The sequence below is a fragment of the Puma concolor genome, chromosome B1 (genome assembly GCF_028749965.1).
Source record: "Puma concolor isolate L17-30 chromosome B1, mPumCon1.1.hap2, whole genome shotgun sequence".
Taxonomy (NCBI): Eukaryota; Metazoa; Chordata; class Mammalia; order Carnivora; family Felidae; genus Puma; species Puma concolor.
This window is the reverse complement of record NC_141670.1, coordinates 151,666,529-151,683,201: the sequence shown is the minus strand read 5'-3', so window position 1 is coordinate 151,683,201 and position 16,673 is coordinate 151,666,529. Positions and strand designations below refer to the sequence as shown.

The following is a 16,673-nucleotide window of genomic DNA, read 5'->3' as shown; positions in this document are numbered from 1 at the left end:
AATAGTCTTCAACCATTCAACGCTTAACGCTTCACTCCTCTACTCCTTACGTGTGGCTTGCACATAGTGTCTTTCGTCCAAAGAGGATGGTATGGAAAAGAGAGGAAGTAACTTTACAGTGTAGAAACCTGACAAACACTACTTCAGCTGGGTGATCAAGTTGACAGTGATAAGTCATGTTGACAATTTAATGAACCCCCTTCATGTGATGGAGTGAAAATGATACTCTTTCTCTATGGTCGTCCTCCCCTGAACCTGTAATTCCACCCTAAGCATGAGGAAATAGTTTAGAAAGCCCAGTTATGGGATTTTACAAAATGCCTGCCCAGTACTCTGCAAAACTCTCAAGGTTCTCGAAACAAGGAAAATCTTAGGATCTGTCATAGATTCTCCTCCCAAATCACTGATTCAGCTGTTATTCTGATCTCATTAAACATTTAAATGATATACCTAACTTCCTTTGCTCTAATCCCATGCTAACTAAGCAGTTGTCCCATAAGTTGGCTTCTAGTGAGGTTTGCCTCTGGGGAAAAATGTGTTAGACAAGCCAGTGATTCAGTCCTCCAGCCATGAGAGTCCTCATTAGATTAACTTAGTGGTTCCCAAATTGTGGTCCTTGGACCATTAGCATCAGTATCACCTGGGAACTTAGAAATGGAAATTCTTCAGTTTACCCCAGACCTATTGAATCAGAGAGTCTCACATCACGGCTCAGAAATTTGTGTTTTGAAAAGCCTGCCAGGTGATTTTGTTAATGTTTAAGTTTTAGAGCAACTGGATTAATTTATATTCTTAGGACTCTTTAAAAGGAAGGGTAAATAAGCAACCTTGACATTGGTCAACTCTGACTCTCTGGGTGAAAGGTCGCACACTGGTCCATGGTCATAAATGAATGCAAAGGGCCCACTTGTGAGGTTTCCTGGCAGGCCTCTTCAACTGAAAGCCCAAGCTTGCTTTGCATATTTTCTATGTGTATCATTGAGCCAAAGTAGGGTGTTGTTTAACCTATGTTATTATGGACATGCAAACATATCTTTTAACACCTGCTACCTGTGTGTTTAGTTGGATAAGAAAAAGGAAAGAAGGCAAAATGAAAAGGATTTAGAAAGGCAATCTCAAGGAGAGCAGTAATAAATGCTCAACTTGCACAAACAATAGACTTCCAGCCTTTGAAGTCATAATCATATAAAATATTAATTTATTCAAGACTCTTCTAACACTTTCCACTTATGACTTAAAAAATGTAAAGAAGAACCAGTATACTAGCAAATTAACTTGGAAAAATCACAAAGAAACATATCTTTCAGTATTCAGGGAAGAAAACAATATAGAGCATCTGGCAATTACAGATATATCACAAAATATCAGATTTATTATCAAATTTGTTTGATGATGGGATAAAGAGCAAAGAGAAATATTAACTTACCATAGATTCAATTCTTCCACTCAAATCCCTATATTCCTGTGTAGCTGGTGAATTTAACTGATTACTGTATTTGACATTTAGGATTTGAAAGCTGCTATGATAAAAATAAGACTTTTGATCTGTAAAACAAAGAAAAGGCAGAATCAATCTCACTGCTAAGTACTTTAATCTTTAGTTTATTCAGGATTATGGGAGGCTATCTTACACAATTTAAAAAAAGTTGCTTCTCTTAAAACTCCAAACTTACTATAAATGTAACTATAATAAAATTATTCATCTCTCTCTTTTTTAAATTGACAAAGCTGAAAATTTAAAGATGTAGGAAAATCAGAGCAGCATCATTTGTGAAATCAAACTGCTCAGAAGTGTCATAATTTTCATTTTTACTATATTTTTGGGAGATTTGTGATTGCAGATTTATTCAAGAAATATTAATGAATGTCTATAATATGCTATTATTCATTTATCCCTAAGGAATACCCAAAATAATTCTGAATAGTTTTTAAAATTATTTCAAATAATAATCATTTTAGGGGTATTATTGACTTGTCATTAGTTTTTTAGACTAAAACTAGAAAATAAGCCTTTGAACAGGATATCTAATTGGTTGTCCAGTGTGAATTGTTTTCATCAAAAAAAGTCTTCCAGAGGACATATTCAGCTGTGTGAGGAAAATAAAGACTCCCAAAACACACTGTATACATCTTAGAAACATTATGAACAAGGGCATAACCTAACCTGTCTCAGGAAAATCCCTGCTTTCTTTTGATCATTCATATGCGATAACTAATGCAGAGAAATACTTCAATCAGGAGAAAGAGTTGGAGATCCTGGTGGAAGGGTAATGTATTCCTTTGTAGTGGAAGGACAAGTCTTTGAAGGGCTGTAAATGGTCACCCTCTGAAGAGGATTAACCTAGGTTCTGTTTGTGTGACAATATAGTACCATCAAAAGTGAAAATTCATTAATTTAATTGGAAACTTGAGATTTCTTTTTCCTGCCTCTGTAGTTCACCTAAGACATAGTTGACTCTGGGTGATTTGATAGCAAAATGTAGCAACAACTTTGTAATTAGATTGGCTGAGAAATATTATTCCTCATTACTGTTTTTTCTAATGTTGGTAATTTTATTGTGCCGCTAGGAGTTTTTCAACTCTCAAATAAGCATTTTTGCCCATTTACAATAGAACATACAATAAGTTATGTTCTCTCTTTCTCTCCATATTCATGGATACCCACATACCTACACCCACACATATGATTTAAATGACTTAGCACAATTGTAGCTGAAATAAAATAACCTCAAAGTGCATTTATAAGTGATAGAATCAGATTATAGCCTATGTTATCTAGTGAAATTTGACATATTTACGTTAAAACATCTGAAAGGGATGTTCACTGAAATATTAAGGAGCATTGTTTATGAATGAGCAGGGTATATGTGTTCTTTATATTGTTTCTTGTCCATATGTTCTACATTTTTGTTATAATAGAGAAAAGTAAAAGAACAGATCTTTTTAAAAATTTGTTTTTTTTCCCTTATCTTTCATAACTCTTCTCTTAACTAAGACTGTTTTATCAGGAAATAGATCATGAATTAACAAATAACTAGGTACATCCAATTTTTAGGTGTTGAAACTTAAAGTTCTTTGCAATATTTCACTTCTACAGTTTTATCAGGTTATTATATGAAGAAGGAAATCATGACATTAAGTGAAAAAACACAGTAAGTAAATTCTAATGTCAGAAAAGAATCAAGAGACGTTTTTCCTTTGGCTAGAGTAATTCTTGCCTGGGTAATAATGTTTATTTAAAAAAAACAAAAGAGACAGAGAAGAGAAAAGTACTGATTGAGGGAATATATAGACACAAACATGTCTTTAGAGATATAGAAGACCCTCAATTAGGTTATATTAGAAAATAAAAGTGGCAATAAAAGAATGACAGACTTGTCATCTGAAGGTGTATTTAGTTATTTGGTCTAAAAAGTGGTACTTTTAGTCTCCTAGTACTTACCAAAGGCTAAAAAGTGGATGAGTAGAGCTATGGTCACTGCCAGGATTACCACTCCTGCCACAACAACGAAACCCACTACATAGGGATTCAGGAATCTTGAGGCTGATGGTACCCGTGCTGGCCTTAGAACAAGAGAAAATGATCAAAGACTAATTCTTTCACTTAGAGAAGCCATGATTTCAGTTCTCATGATCATTATTGCCTCCCCAAGTCTTTTAGCCTATATGTGGTTCTATTTATAGGAAACTGCAGTGATTATTGATCAGAACATAATCCTGGAAATGAACCTGAACTAACATTCTCCTTAATAATTTTTCTTTCAAATTTCTTTCAGCACAGAACTGTTGACATTTTGGTAGTTGATAGAAAAATAAGTAAATCTGACCTATGCTTTGCACTTACTTTCCCTTCTTCTGTCAGTTGATGAAGTTCTCAAGAATAACAGCTAATTGTTCTGTTTTGCTGTAAGTTTTTCTAAGACCCTATGTTGGACACTTACTGTAGTAACCTCCCATAACTGGGCACCGTCCCAGTGGTGTATAGAAGATTAATCATTTTGGGTGGGGAGTGGGGGGAAGGGAGTCAGAACAGTAGCATTCCTCACTGTCATATTCTCCATATTATTAAAAGTGGGGTGTGAACAGAGGATAAGTGTTGAGATCCAGAAAGAGTAGCAAGCCCCTGAAATGAAGAACTATACCAGCAGCAGATTTGCATGATTTATCATTTTTCCCCCATGAATTTGTCAACTTCAGTGTGAGTCAAAAGATTTGTACTAATATGGGGCGCCTGGGTGGCGCAGTCGGTTAAGCGTCCGACTTCAGCCAGGTCACGATCTCGCGGTCCGTGAGTTCGAGCCCCGCGTCGGGCTCTGGGCTGATGGCTCAGAGCCTGGAGCCTGTTTCCGATTCTGTGTCTCCCTCTCTCTCTGCCCCTCCCCCGTTCATGCTCTGTCTCTCTCTGTCCCAAAAATAAATAAACGTTGGAAAAAAAAAAAAAATTAAAAAAAAAAAAAAAAGATTTGTACTAATAGAGTACATGGTATTATATTGAGTATATAGTCCAGATGCTATCTTCTTCACCTACCCACAACCACATATACTTGCACGAGGGAGGTAACCAGAAGGGCTAAGTGTGAATTTCTGTTTTATCCCTTGTGTGCTTGGAGATCACACTGTCATTAATCTGAGAGTTTCCTAGTCTGACAAATGGAATTAATAGTATCTGCCTCACAAGCCATTTTGAAGATCAATGAAGTTATGTTATGAAATATATTTCTAGTTAAATAGGTTACCACTAGGCTGTGTGCCTTTGGAGGGAAGAGATAGTGTGCATGCTTATGTTTCAGACACTTTGCAGGTTGCCTGGCATAAATAGGTGATAAATACTTATGATATTTATAAATACTTGTTGCATGTGTTAACTTATAAGCATGTGTCAGATTTAAAAGACTTAACAGAGCTGAAAAGCAGTTACATTTAGCCAGAATATAGTCTCTCATTTTTCCTATTTGTTTTGCCAACATTCTGGTATAAGTGTGAAAAGAATGCTCTGAGGGTCAGTGATTCCCAGACATTTAGGTTTCATTGCAGGGTTGCCTGATCTTGTTTGGGCTCTGCATAACTCAGAAACTTACAGAAGGGCACTTCCTTCTATTTTGCAATGTACCACCTGCACATTGTATTCTGTGGTTCTGGGACCAGTAACATTTCAAAAGATTATTGGAGGCAGACCTAGACTTGCCAACCTTCAATTCTGGTGAATAAACATGTTAAAAAAAAAATAACCATGCTCAAACCTTATCATTTAAAGAAAGGACACTGAAGTACCTAGAAGTAGGAAGGACATAATCTCAGGCTATCAGAAAATAAATAACTTGGCTTTAGCCTTATGATACCTGTTTACTCTATTGCTCTTCCTTTGTTCATTTTGCTATACTGGTGAAAACTGACTGTCACTGATGCTGGTCCAGAGTCCAGTATTTGGAAACCACTACTGTGGTAAACTTCAAGTTGGAGAAAATTGGCACTTTGACATTTGCTGATTTTTGAGACTCCATTTACTCATCTTTTACCTTAGGTGGTCACTGTACCAATGACATGCGATCACAAATTCAGAGTTTGGCATTTGTGATTTCAGAAAATGTTAGTGGCTGCTGAGTAGTGGCAGAGCCAAAAGGAGACAGGTTTGGAGTCTAGGGTAAACCCAAAAACCTAATGGATTTTGGACCAATGGATTGACCCTTCTCCTCAACCAGAGATGAACTAATGTGTTAAGATTTGTGAGTGTGGAGGGAGAAGTACTGAAAGATTAGGAGTAGGTTGGAGGCTGAAAAGAAAAGCCAAAGGCTCAAGTCAGCATATACTTTAGCTTGGATGAGCCTCCCATGGGAATGACTTTAGCACCAACTTTGCTTCAGTTCAAGGAAAACACGTTAAACTCAATGACTAAAAAGCACCATGAAACATATGACTCAATAAATAAAGGGTGTGGAGCTCGTCATCTAATCTCACAAGCCGTAATTAATTGCATAAGAATGGGTTGTTCCACCCTGTAGAAACAGCTGAAGAAATATCTTTCTTGTTGATAGTGAACCTTGTCATTGAACCCCTCTGCATGTGGCTGGTTACAAAGCTTATGCCAACACAGTCTAAATTGTGCACAATATTTACTTTGTAAACTAGTAGAGAAAACATGTTTGTAAACACTGAATTTTTACTCAATGCAATGGAAATCTGTGCAAGAAAATACTTTGCTTTCAAAGCTTGTTCCTGATTAGTGAGATTTTTAGTGCTTGCATTTAAACAGCAAAACAGATAATTCAGTTGTAACATGTTTAAACATCTTCCCCCTCTCTTTGCTCTCTTTTATTGACTTGAAAACGTTATGTTAATGTTGGAAAATGTATTCCATACTTTTATCATGAGAGTCTAAGTGTCAGGCATTGTACATGTATATTGCCAATCTTCACAGTTGTAAAGCAGGTATTATGAACCCTGTTTTGAACATAGGAGAACTGAGGGTCAGAGAGTAAATAACTAAAAATTACTCAGGAATGGCAGAGCTGAAAACTGAAACTAGGTTTGTTTGAATCAAAGCACATGCTCTTCCTTTCATATACACCTCCTCCCTCACACTACAGGAGATAGGAAAGCTTTGGGACTTCTGTCTCTTCTGACTTCACTTGGGGGAAGCAAAGGGGATCAACATATACTGAGAGGTAGGACTTTAGTAAGTGTGCAATAAAATAATTGTTGATTTAATTTTAATTTGAAAGTAAGTCTTACATTAATATATCAAATTTATATAAGACTACTGTAGTAATTAATCTTTGCTATTGACACATACTTACAACCATTATAGGGCTGTGGATTAATAGAGCCATTGGGAATAATTTCCATTATCTGAAAGAATGGAGGAAAACAGTGACAGGGTAACTGCAAATTCAGATGCACATGATATGTATATAAAGGACTTTTAGACAATTTTGTGTCCTTTTAAATAAGATTTCAGATATCTTAGTAACAAAGGTTTGGTCCACAGTTGTCTTCTCCTACGAAGCATTCTTCCTGAGTAATCATACTTTATGTCATGGTTTTAGCAAACGTTCTATAGGATAATATTTTCTAGGATAGATCTTTAGCCCAGACCTCTGTTTTTGAGTTCCATGCCATTACTGCCAATTATCACCAGACATCTTATGGATGTTTTAAAACCTCCTTAAATATAACAGTTCAGTTCAAAACTGAATTTTCTCCCCAGCACTACACTTACTCTGCACTGTTTCTAAAATTGGTGAATGTCACTGCTATCTACCTTGTATTCTAAGTTGGAGACCTAGGCATTAGCTGCACCTGGCTCCCTCTTAGTCACTTTCCACATTCAAGAGATCACCAAACAGTGCTTATCTTATACCTAATTTTTTTTCCTATTTTAATCTATTTTGTTCTTAATTTTGACTGTTATCATCTGACTTATATTGCTTGAAATGCCTCTTAACTGGTCTCCCTTCTTCCATTAACTACTCAATTATTAATTAGTTAATGCAAGAAGAAACCAGGAGAAGAATGATTTTGGCAGAGGGAACAGCAGGCTCTGAGCCAGGAGCTCACCTGGTAAATCTGAAGAAGAGCAAGGGGGCAGCTGGACTGGGGTGGAATGAGCGAGGTAGAGGGCATGAGAGGGAGATAAGATAAGAGTAGGAGTCAGCGGTGGGGCAGATCTTTTAGGGCTTTTCATGTAAGGGCTTAGGTCTGCCTTCTGAGTCAAATAAAAAGTCTTTGAGGTTTTGAGCAAAGGAGTGACATCAGATCTATTTCTTTAATAGGATCGCTCTGGGTGATAGGATGGAGGGTAGATAACTTGTCATTCAGTAGTTGAGGTGGGACACGATACTAGTTGAGACAAGCATGGGAGCAGTGGAGGTGGTAAGAGAAATGTCAGAGTTTGGATATATTTTTAATTTAGACCCTAGAGGATTTGCTGATGATTCATTTATGAGATATGGGAAAGGAAGGGCTCTAGACTGAATTCAGGATTTTTGTTTCTTTCTAATCAACCCTTTAAAATCCTTCCAGGGACTTTTTGAATTTAAATCTTAGGTTCTGACTTTCTCCCCCTCCCCTATCTCATTTGAAAATTTATCTACAGCTTGTCAAGCTCCTCAGGATGGCATCCAAACCTTCCACGTGGCATTGAAAGCTCTTCATAGTCACCTCTGCAGCTTCATCTTCTGTCGTATCCTCATGTGCCCGCTTAACCCCAGCCAGACCAAATGGGACAGCCACGTCAGTGTGATGACCCTTTGTCTAGAAAATGTGATACCTCAACTTCCTGGCAGATTCCCCTTTTATTCTGAAGATAATTTAACCATCTTTATTTTCCCTCCAGGTAGATGCCTTTTTCTCCCCTAGCTTCCCCTCATCTGATCTCATAATGTCCAATGAATTTCCCTCTTCTAGTCCTTATCCCTTCATGTGGGAAACAACGATCTTCTTCCCTGCACCCACCTCCAGGCTGTATCTCATGAAAAGTAGACCTGCATCTTGTCTGTCAGGACATGCCCCATCCCTAGCATAATACCCATCCCAGAGTCGGCATCAGGTTTGTTTATGGAAAAAAATGATGAGTGACACTGCAAAGAAGGATTTAAAAATAATTTATAGTTTGGAAGGACTTCATATAGGATTGTGTGATGTGCATTTTTATTTTAAATACTGACAAAATGTAGATTGGAGAATAATCTCTGCCATCTAATGAGTGCTTACCATGTACCTGGCACTGTATTGACTTTTTCTACATCATTGAATTTAATCCTTGTAAATAACCCTAGTTTACAGATGATGAAATAGAGGCTTACTTACTCAGCTAGTAAATGACAGAGCTGGAATGTGAATCCAGGTCTGTCAAGCTCAAACTGCAAATGTCCACATCAGATGGGAGGAGATTTTTATGTTAATTATCATGTTGTTGTTATCCATTTCTATCCCCTACCTTATTGCTGATGCTAAGAAATGGAAAGTTCAAAATATTTCTATAGACTTTGTGTTATAGGATATACAAACACGTATATTTGAATATATATGTGTGTGTATTTACATTATGCATTGGAGTTATGAAGACTCTGAAATGGTTCCACTAGGCAGGCAGTAGACATCTAATTCAACGTTTTAATTTTTTTAGGTTGAGAAACACTTTGTTCAAACAAGGTCTTGCTTGCAGGTTCAATAATGGAAAACAGATTAAATGGAATAGCTTTTCTGTTTGAATTTGGGATGGGAGAAAAGGATCCCCTGCTCCTATTTCCAGTAAATTTTCACTGATCTAGTCCAACATTTTTATTTCTTCCTTCCTTCCTTCCTTCCTTCCTTCCTTCCTTCCTTCCTTTCTTTCTTTCTTTCTTTCTTTCTTTCTTTCTTTCTTTCTTTCTTTCTTTCTTTCTTTCTTAAATTTTTCTGTTCTTGATAAACTTAGGCGCAAGAAAGAGAGACACAAGAGGATTATTCCCGTTACACAACTAGATGATGGCAGAGTCATTGACACAGTTTTAAGACTTCTTGAATATATTTATTTCATTAAACCATGGTGCATTCTGAAAACTCTAGGTTAATTTGGAAGATAAGAATCTTATCCTTGAATCACAAACCCACACCACTTTATGTCTGTGTACCTTTGGAATGCACTACGTGACTTTCTTTTAAATCAATGATTTACTTGCCAATTTATTTTTCTCTTGGGTAGCATTGAAATAAGTTTATATTCCTTGGAGATATAAATCACTTTATGCTTCCTGAGGCTACAGAGGCTGGGCAAGTGGTGGAGGACCTGAGCTAACTTATGTAATACTTTGGTGAGAATTAGGAAAAGGCAGCTTTTCTGGGACACAGAGACAATTATGAAAGCTGCTCCTTGGGCTGCATGCAGCAACACTCTGGGACAGACAGCTTGCCAGGGAGTACAGCCTCCATCTCAGCTTCCAATCTTCCCCCAAGCCATGCAATTAAGTATTAAGTAACTTCACAACTGTATATAGCAGACCTGAAATGATGTGCTGAAGTCCTGGAATCTGTTATTTGTAGGGAAAGTCAATCCAGGATTCAAATTCTTCTCACCAAATTTGCAAGTTCATATGAACAAATGACTAATAGGTAGAGGTGTGTGTGTGTGTGTGTGTGTGTGTGTGTGTGTGTGTGTGTGTGTTTGAAGTCGTGGAGTTGGGAGTTGATGGTTTGTAAGACCCTGCTGCCAATAAATCTAAGAGTGTGGTCTCAATTCCTTCACTGGCTTGTTAAGTTTTTTCTTCTTTCTTAGGACTCAGGCTATACTCTGGAACTCAGCCTCTTTTAAATAAATTGAGGTCATAGAATGAATCCCATGAGAGAGTATGGCCCCAAGAGGAAAAATCTACCTTTACTGTTGAGGGAAAAAATAAATGCCTTTCCTAATGGTGCTCTATTCATACTTTGTCTAACTGGTCTTAAACTTGAAGGATTCATTTTCATATACTGGAAGTCCATGGGCATTCTTTTTTCATTTTATTTATTATAGCATTGAAATGTATTTCAAGATAAGTTATCACAATTATTAACTGATTTAGAAAATTTCACTGGGTCCTAGTGATTGAGGCTGCATTAAACAACTACTAGAGAAAGAAAATATTGTAAATTATAGTTCATCATAGTGTATTAAATATTTGGACACTGCTAAGTTGAAAAATAGTTTCAATTTTGTAATATTTTCAGTTTTGTTAATAGTGTTCACTTTATGTTTCTGTAATAAGTAAGGCAGGCATTTAAATTTTTGTAATTAAAAATTATTTCTTCTTTTGTGAGATTTCCTTTGTTCTAACATCAGCCATGTTTTTGAAATAGAAGATTTGAGATATGAAAGATTCCTTTGACTTTAAACTTCTGAGCGTAGTGTTCAATTCTCTCATTGTAAAAGAGTTCTAAGGGGAATATGGAAAAAGACATGCAGTTAGGAGATTTACACTGTAGAATCAGTCTTGTGTAATTATTAATAGAAGATGTCTGAAGACTCCTGACTTACAGAGTCAGTTAAGGACTTGGAGGCATATTCTGTTTACTGCCCTGCTATACTTAATATACACTCGCTTTTATAAGGAAAGTAATCTTTGCTGGAACTCTACAGCTGCCCAAAGGGTGGGTTCTTGCTTCCATCACTGAGATTATGGAGCCTTCTCAGTGTGCAAATGGGCACAGTGGCATTATGGTAGATGGTAGCGTGGTATATAAAGGTGAGCTACCTAGGTGATTTGAAAACAACAGAACAGATGGAAATATTTCTTCTCAAACTTCATGATGCTGACATTTTAAGTGTATTTCTCTAGAAATCATCAAATCCACAAAGTTATGGGAGCAATGTTTTGTTGATTCAATCACTGCAGAATATACGCCTAGTGTTTCACCAACAGTCATGACAGAGAAATTCCTGACCTAGGTTACCTATCTCCTTGATAATTAATGTTAGGGAGAACCTAGTGTACTATAGAGGGCACTGCTGTTCAATGTTAGTATTCCTTCTGAGTTCTAGAAAGTGTAATTATTGACAGAGCTATTGAACCTAGAGCAGGTTCTAAGCAAGAAACAATTATTTAGTTGAAGATTTGTTTCCTTGTCTATTTTCTTCCAAATAGAATTTTTTTACCTATCTGGTTTGAGTTTTCAATAAACAAGTTTTATTTTCTGCCTTCATTCTCTTCTTTCCCTTCTTTTCCTTTCCTTTTTTTCCTTATTTTTGGCTGAAGATCTGTAACCTTTATTGGCACCAACATTATTTGCCAACTTTCTGAAAATTACAAGGAAATATTCATGGCAGTATAAATATGTGATATTTTATTGTCAAAGTGCTCTTTGGGAAATGAGTAGTTTAAAAAATTTAAACTTAAATGTATCTGTTGCAGTGATGAAAATGTTCCGAAATTGGATTTTGGTGTTGGTTGTACAACTCCATAAATATGCCAGTAACCACTGAATCATACACTTAAACAGGTGATATTTATGTTCTGGAATTACATCTCAATAAAGCTGTTAAAAAATTATATCCATATTTTATTGATTATTAACTTATTGCAGTAACATAATTACCAAACTGTCAGAGAATAATTGACAGAGTGGCTTAAACTCACAGAAGCAGAAAAGTTCTCAATAATCCATTCAGTTCAAGTTTCTTTTTTTAAAAAAAAATTTTATTTTCTTTATTTTTGAGAGGCCAAGAGAGACAGAAAGCATGTGGGGGAGGGGCAGAGAGAGAGGGAGACACAGAATCAGAAGCAGGCTCCAGGCTCTGAGCTGCCAGCACAGAGCCCAATGCAAGGCCTGAACTCACGAACCATGAGATCAAGACCTGAGCCGAAGTCAGTCGCTCAACCGACTGAGCCACCCAGGCGCCCCAATTCAGTTCAAGTTTCAATGCCATTGCCATGCAATTCTCAGTGAAGTATTGGAATACAGTGGTGTATTATTGTTGATAGCAAGTGATTTGTTACAAATAATAGTTAAAACATCAGAGTTTTGAAATAATTTACTTCTTAACACAATTTAGAGTCGATAATTCTGGCATAACATTCCTCTTTCTGATTTGCGTTTTCTTATATTTTTGGGTGGAGTTACAAGTAGTGCATGGTGAATTGCTTATAAGCCTGGTTAGATCCCTGGGAGTGTGTCACACATATGACTGTCATATGTCAGGGTGGGGAAAAAAGGCCAAGAAATCCCAGAAAAAAAAGCTTATATTTAAATTCAAGCTGAGATGTGACAAAACCCATTTGTTCTTTGCACATTCCCTAATTCTGCTGATTCTTTCTTCCCATATGCACCCTAAGCTGACTAGATATTAGAGTTTTCCCAAGCTTATTTGAGCACAGAAGTATTTATTCCTGAAATACCTAACATTTTGAGGATCACAATGTTCCCAGCACTCAGTTAAGAAAATGCTGCTCTGTGAGTTCTAACTTGCCCAAGGCATTAAGTGTTTCTGCAGGAGAGCATGGGAACTATTGCACTCCCAGCTTAGAAGACACGCTTATTCATATTTAAATATACAAGGAGGCTTCTTGCTGTGCCTCTCTCTCTGTTTTGGATACTTGAGAGACTACCACGTAGCTGTTGAATTTCATTGTAGTTGGAGCTGTTTAGTACTTCTTAAAGCTTTTTATAATGTTTATTTATTTTTGAGAGAGAGAGAGAGAGAGAGAGAGAGAGAGAACGAGAACAGGGGAGGGGCAGAGAGAGAGGGAGATACAGAATCCAAAGCAGGCTCCAGACTCTGAGTGGTCAGCACAGAGCCTCATGTGGGGCTCGAACCCACGAACTATGAGATCATGACCTGAGCTGAAGTTGGATGCTTAAGCAACTGAGCCACCCAGGCGCCCCCTGAATTTAATTCTAGTGGCTTATTGCCCAGTTTGTCTACAGAAGCAGAGAAAAGAATTGAGATTCTCAGTATTATTTTCCCATGATGGTTTTATGTCATAATGAAATGAACAGAATTCCAAGGTCACTGATCCTAATATTTTTGAGGCCTACACAATAGAATATGTCCCTTGGAGCTTAGGAAAAATGCAGACATATGGTTTATGTTGGGAAACAATATGTATAGTGGGGGTAGAACATTGTTGAAGTGGTCAGAAAAGCTGCTTGACGTGAGGCAAATCACTCCTCTGGACTCCAGTTTTCTCTTTTGTCATTGAACAAATAATCAGTGAATTTACTTGTTACCTTCACACTGTTCTTTCCTCCTTTACAAGGGTGGCTCCTTCTAAATTTCCATGACCACTCTATTAGTAGGTTTTCTTACCTTTACTGCCCACGCTGTTTTTGCAAACACTATTTCTTAAGAAAGTCTGTCTGCTTACAAGGTCCTATCCATCTCCCCATCTTCATATCCCTGCTTCCTAGCAGATGGTAAGCACCATGAGAGGCAGCAGTTAAGAACATAGGTTCTGAAGGTGGACAAACTGGATACAAATTCCACTTCTGCCATTTGCTTACTATATGAACCTGGGAACTCACCTAATTTCTCCTTTTTTTTTTTTTTTTTTTAAACTTCTTTTTTTTTTTTTTCCCAACGTTTATTTATTTTTGGGACAGAGTGAGACAGAGCATGAACGGGGGAGGGGCAGAGAGAGAGGGAGACAGAATCGGAAACAGGCTCCAGGCTCTGAGCCATCAGCCCAGAGCCCAACGCGGGGCTCGAACTCACGGACCGCGAGATCGTGACCTGGTTGAAGTCGGACGCTTAACCGACTGCGCCACCCAGGCACCCCTCCTAATTTCTCCTTAATGTCCTTACCTGCAAACTGAAGATACCAGTAGTACCTCCAGACTGTTGTGAGGACAAATGAGTTAAACATTTGTTAACACAGCTAGAATTACATCTGGCATTGGGCCCTGTGTTGGTGCTTGGTCAATCAAATAAATGAGGGCAGGCACTGCTTGTAATTAATTCTCCACTGTATCTCTCAAAGTTTTTAATGGTCTGTTGTTTAAGTGGAGCTGTACAGGGATGAGGCCCTGTTTACTCTGTGAACATGGCTCCTAACATGGGCATGAAGAGCCACACACATAGGGGTTCTTTTCTGTCTCCTGAACCAATGCATCCATTTACTGGGTTTCTTCTATTTTTATATAAGTATTCAATGAAGCACTAGCCCTGTCCAGAAGCCTGTATTTTTAATTGCTACACAAGTAATATAAGCTAATGTAAGATAGGGGCGCCTGGGTGGCTCAGTCGGTTGAACGTCCGACTTCGGCTCAGGTCATGATCTCACAGTTCGTGGGTTTGAGCCCCGCATCGAGCTATGTGCTGACAGCTCAGAGCCTGGAGCCTGCTTCGGATTCTGTGTCTCCCTCTCTCTCTGCCCCTCTCCTGCTCGCACTCTGTCTCTGTCTCAAAAATAAATAAACATTAAAAAAAAAAAGACAATGTAAGATAATATCGTACAATAGTGATATGACTTTTGTAATCAGACAGACCAGCTGATGGCTGGCAAGTGATAAAACCTCCCTGGGCCTTAGTTTTTCCTCATTTATAAAATGAAGACAATCACATGCCAAGGAGGGCTGTGAGATTAAATGGGATACTATTTGTAAAAGTATTTAGAACTCTGGCCTGTGTTCAATAAATGGTAAATTCTACATTCTTCTTTTAGGTAGAACCCAGCTTTAGCTCCAAATAATATATTTTTTTTATAATGTCATTTCTCAAGAGTGGCAACATTCTGTATAATCACAGAATGTTAACAATGGAGGAGAATTTCAGGAATAACCACTCCGACTTCCCGTTATGCAAAAGAATAAACTGATCTACAGAGAGTTTAAATGCTGCTGTGAAGCCTCTTGACTTTGTTTGTCAGTGCCCCTTCTTTGTTATTTTATTGTTTTTTTTTGCAACCCAGGATATGGTAGGCACTCTATTAACAGTGTTTATTAAATAAACGTTAGGAAAATCAATAGCTATTGAATACTTACGATGCCCTTCTGCTAGGCATTGGGGACATCTTAAAAATGGCCAAAGAATTGTCTTTGCCATGAGGCAGTCCTGTCTTTCTGAGGAAGGCTAGGACATATCTGGTAACAGCATTTGGTACTATTGACAGTTCCTTTTTTTATTGAAACACTGTCTTTTTTTTTCTCCCATGATTTCACACTCTAGCTTTCTGGTTCCTCCTCTTAAATGTCTTGTTGGCTGCTTCTCCTGTATTCAGCCTTAGGTGTCTTATGTTTCTTCATGCTCTGTCTGGGTGTTCTCTTTTCTCTCTAGCTGATCTCATGCAATCAGCTTCAATTGCCATCTAAACCAACAGCTCTCAAGTGTTTGTGTGCATGAGAATCAACTGAAAGGCTTGGAAAAACAAAAGATTCCTGTATCCAATATCCAGGGTAAACTGTTTCAGTGGGTCTGGTCTTGCTACTCAGAAACCTTCATTGTTTTTTTTAATTTTTAAATTTTATTTAAATCCAAGTTAGTTAACGTATAGTATAATAATGATTTCAGGAGTAGAATTTAGTGATTCATCTCTCAAATATAACACTTAAGTGCCTTAGGGGATTCAGATAGAGATTACACACTCTGAAATATTATACACTCTGAGAAACACTGACGTACACATGATTTTCAAGCCAAAGTCTTCAACTACATCCTTTACATATTCTCACTTGGGTGTCTAGAACTCAGCATTTCTAAAGCTGAATTTATTGTCTTCTCCCTTCTAGCACTTGTAACCTGTTTCTGCCCCATCAAACAGCCCATTGTTGGCATTTCTTTTTCAGTAAATGATACCAATATCTCTCAAGTTACTCATGTAGAAAAACTGAAAGTCCCACTCAGCACCTCTCTCTCTCTTTTTTTTTTTTCAAATTTGCCTTTTCATGTTTTTTACTTGTTTTTATTTTTTATATAATTTATTGTCAAATTGGTTTCCATGCAACACCCAGTGCTCATCCTCAGCACCTCTCTCATCCCCAGTCAAGGGCCAGTGCCCATCCTTTCTGCTTCTTATGTCTGTTTTATCGGCACTCCCACCACATTTGTCCATTCCATCTTCATTTTTTTTTTCTGAAATACTGCACTAGCCTCCAACTGGTCTTCCTTCATCAATGGGTGTCTCTCCTTTCCCCCAGGATCATTCCCTGCAGACAGCCAGAATGGTCTTTTAAAAATCCTAGCATAGTAATATCTCTGCCCTCACCAAACCTTTAACAGTTTTACA

General features: G+C 37.5%; 1 protein-coding gene and 1 long non-coding RNA gene across 2 annotated transcripts in view; one reads left to right on the top strand and one right to left on the bottom strand.

The window, feature by feature from the left end:
* TMPRSS11D (transmembrane serine protease 11D) overlaps positions 1-7,620 on the bottom strand; it is a 38,132-nt gene extending 30,512 nt beyond the window's left edge. Inside the window, exons 1-4 of the mRNA XM_086702839.1 lie at positions 7,555-7,620; positions 6,795-6,846; positions 3,443-3,568; positions 1,427-1,545 (exon numbers count right to left, since the gene is read on the bottom strand). Of these exons, the coding sequence (XP_086558965.1) occupies positions 1,427-1,545; positions 3,443-3,568; positions 6,795-6,846; positions 7,555-7,620 (363 nt within the window). The remainder of the gene's footprint in view (positions 1-1,426; positions 1,546-3,442; positions 3,569-6,794; positions 6,847-7,554) is intronic.
* The window catches only part of LOC147581957 (uncharacterized), a 286,206-nt gene that overhangs the window by 46,820 nt on the left and 222,713 nt on the right, over positions 1-16,673 (top strand). The window lies entirely within an intron of this gene.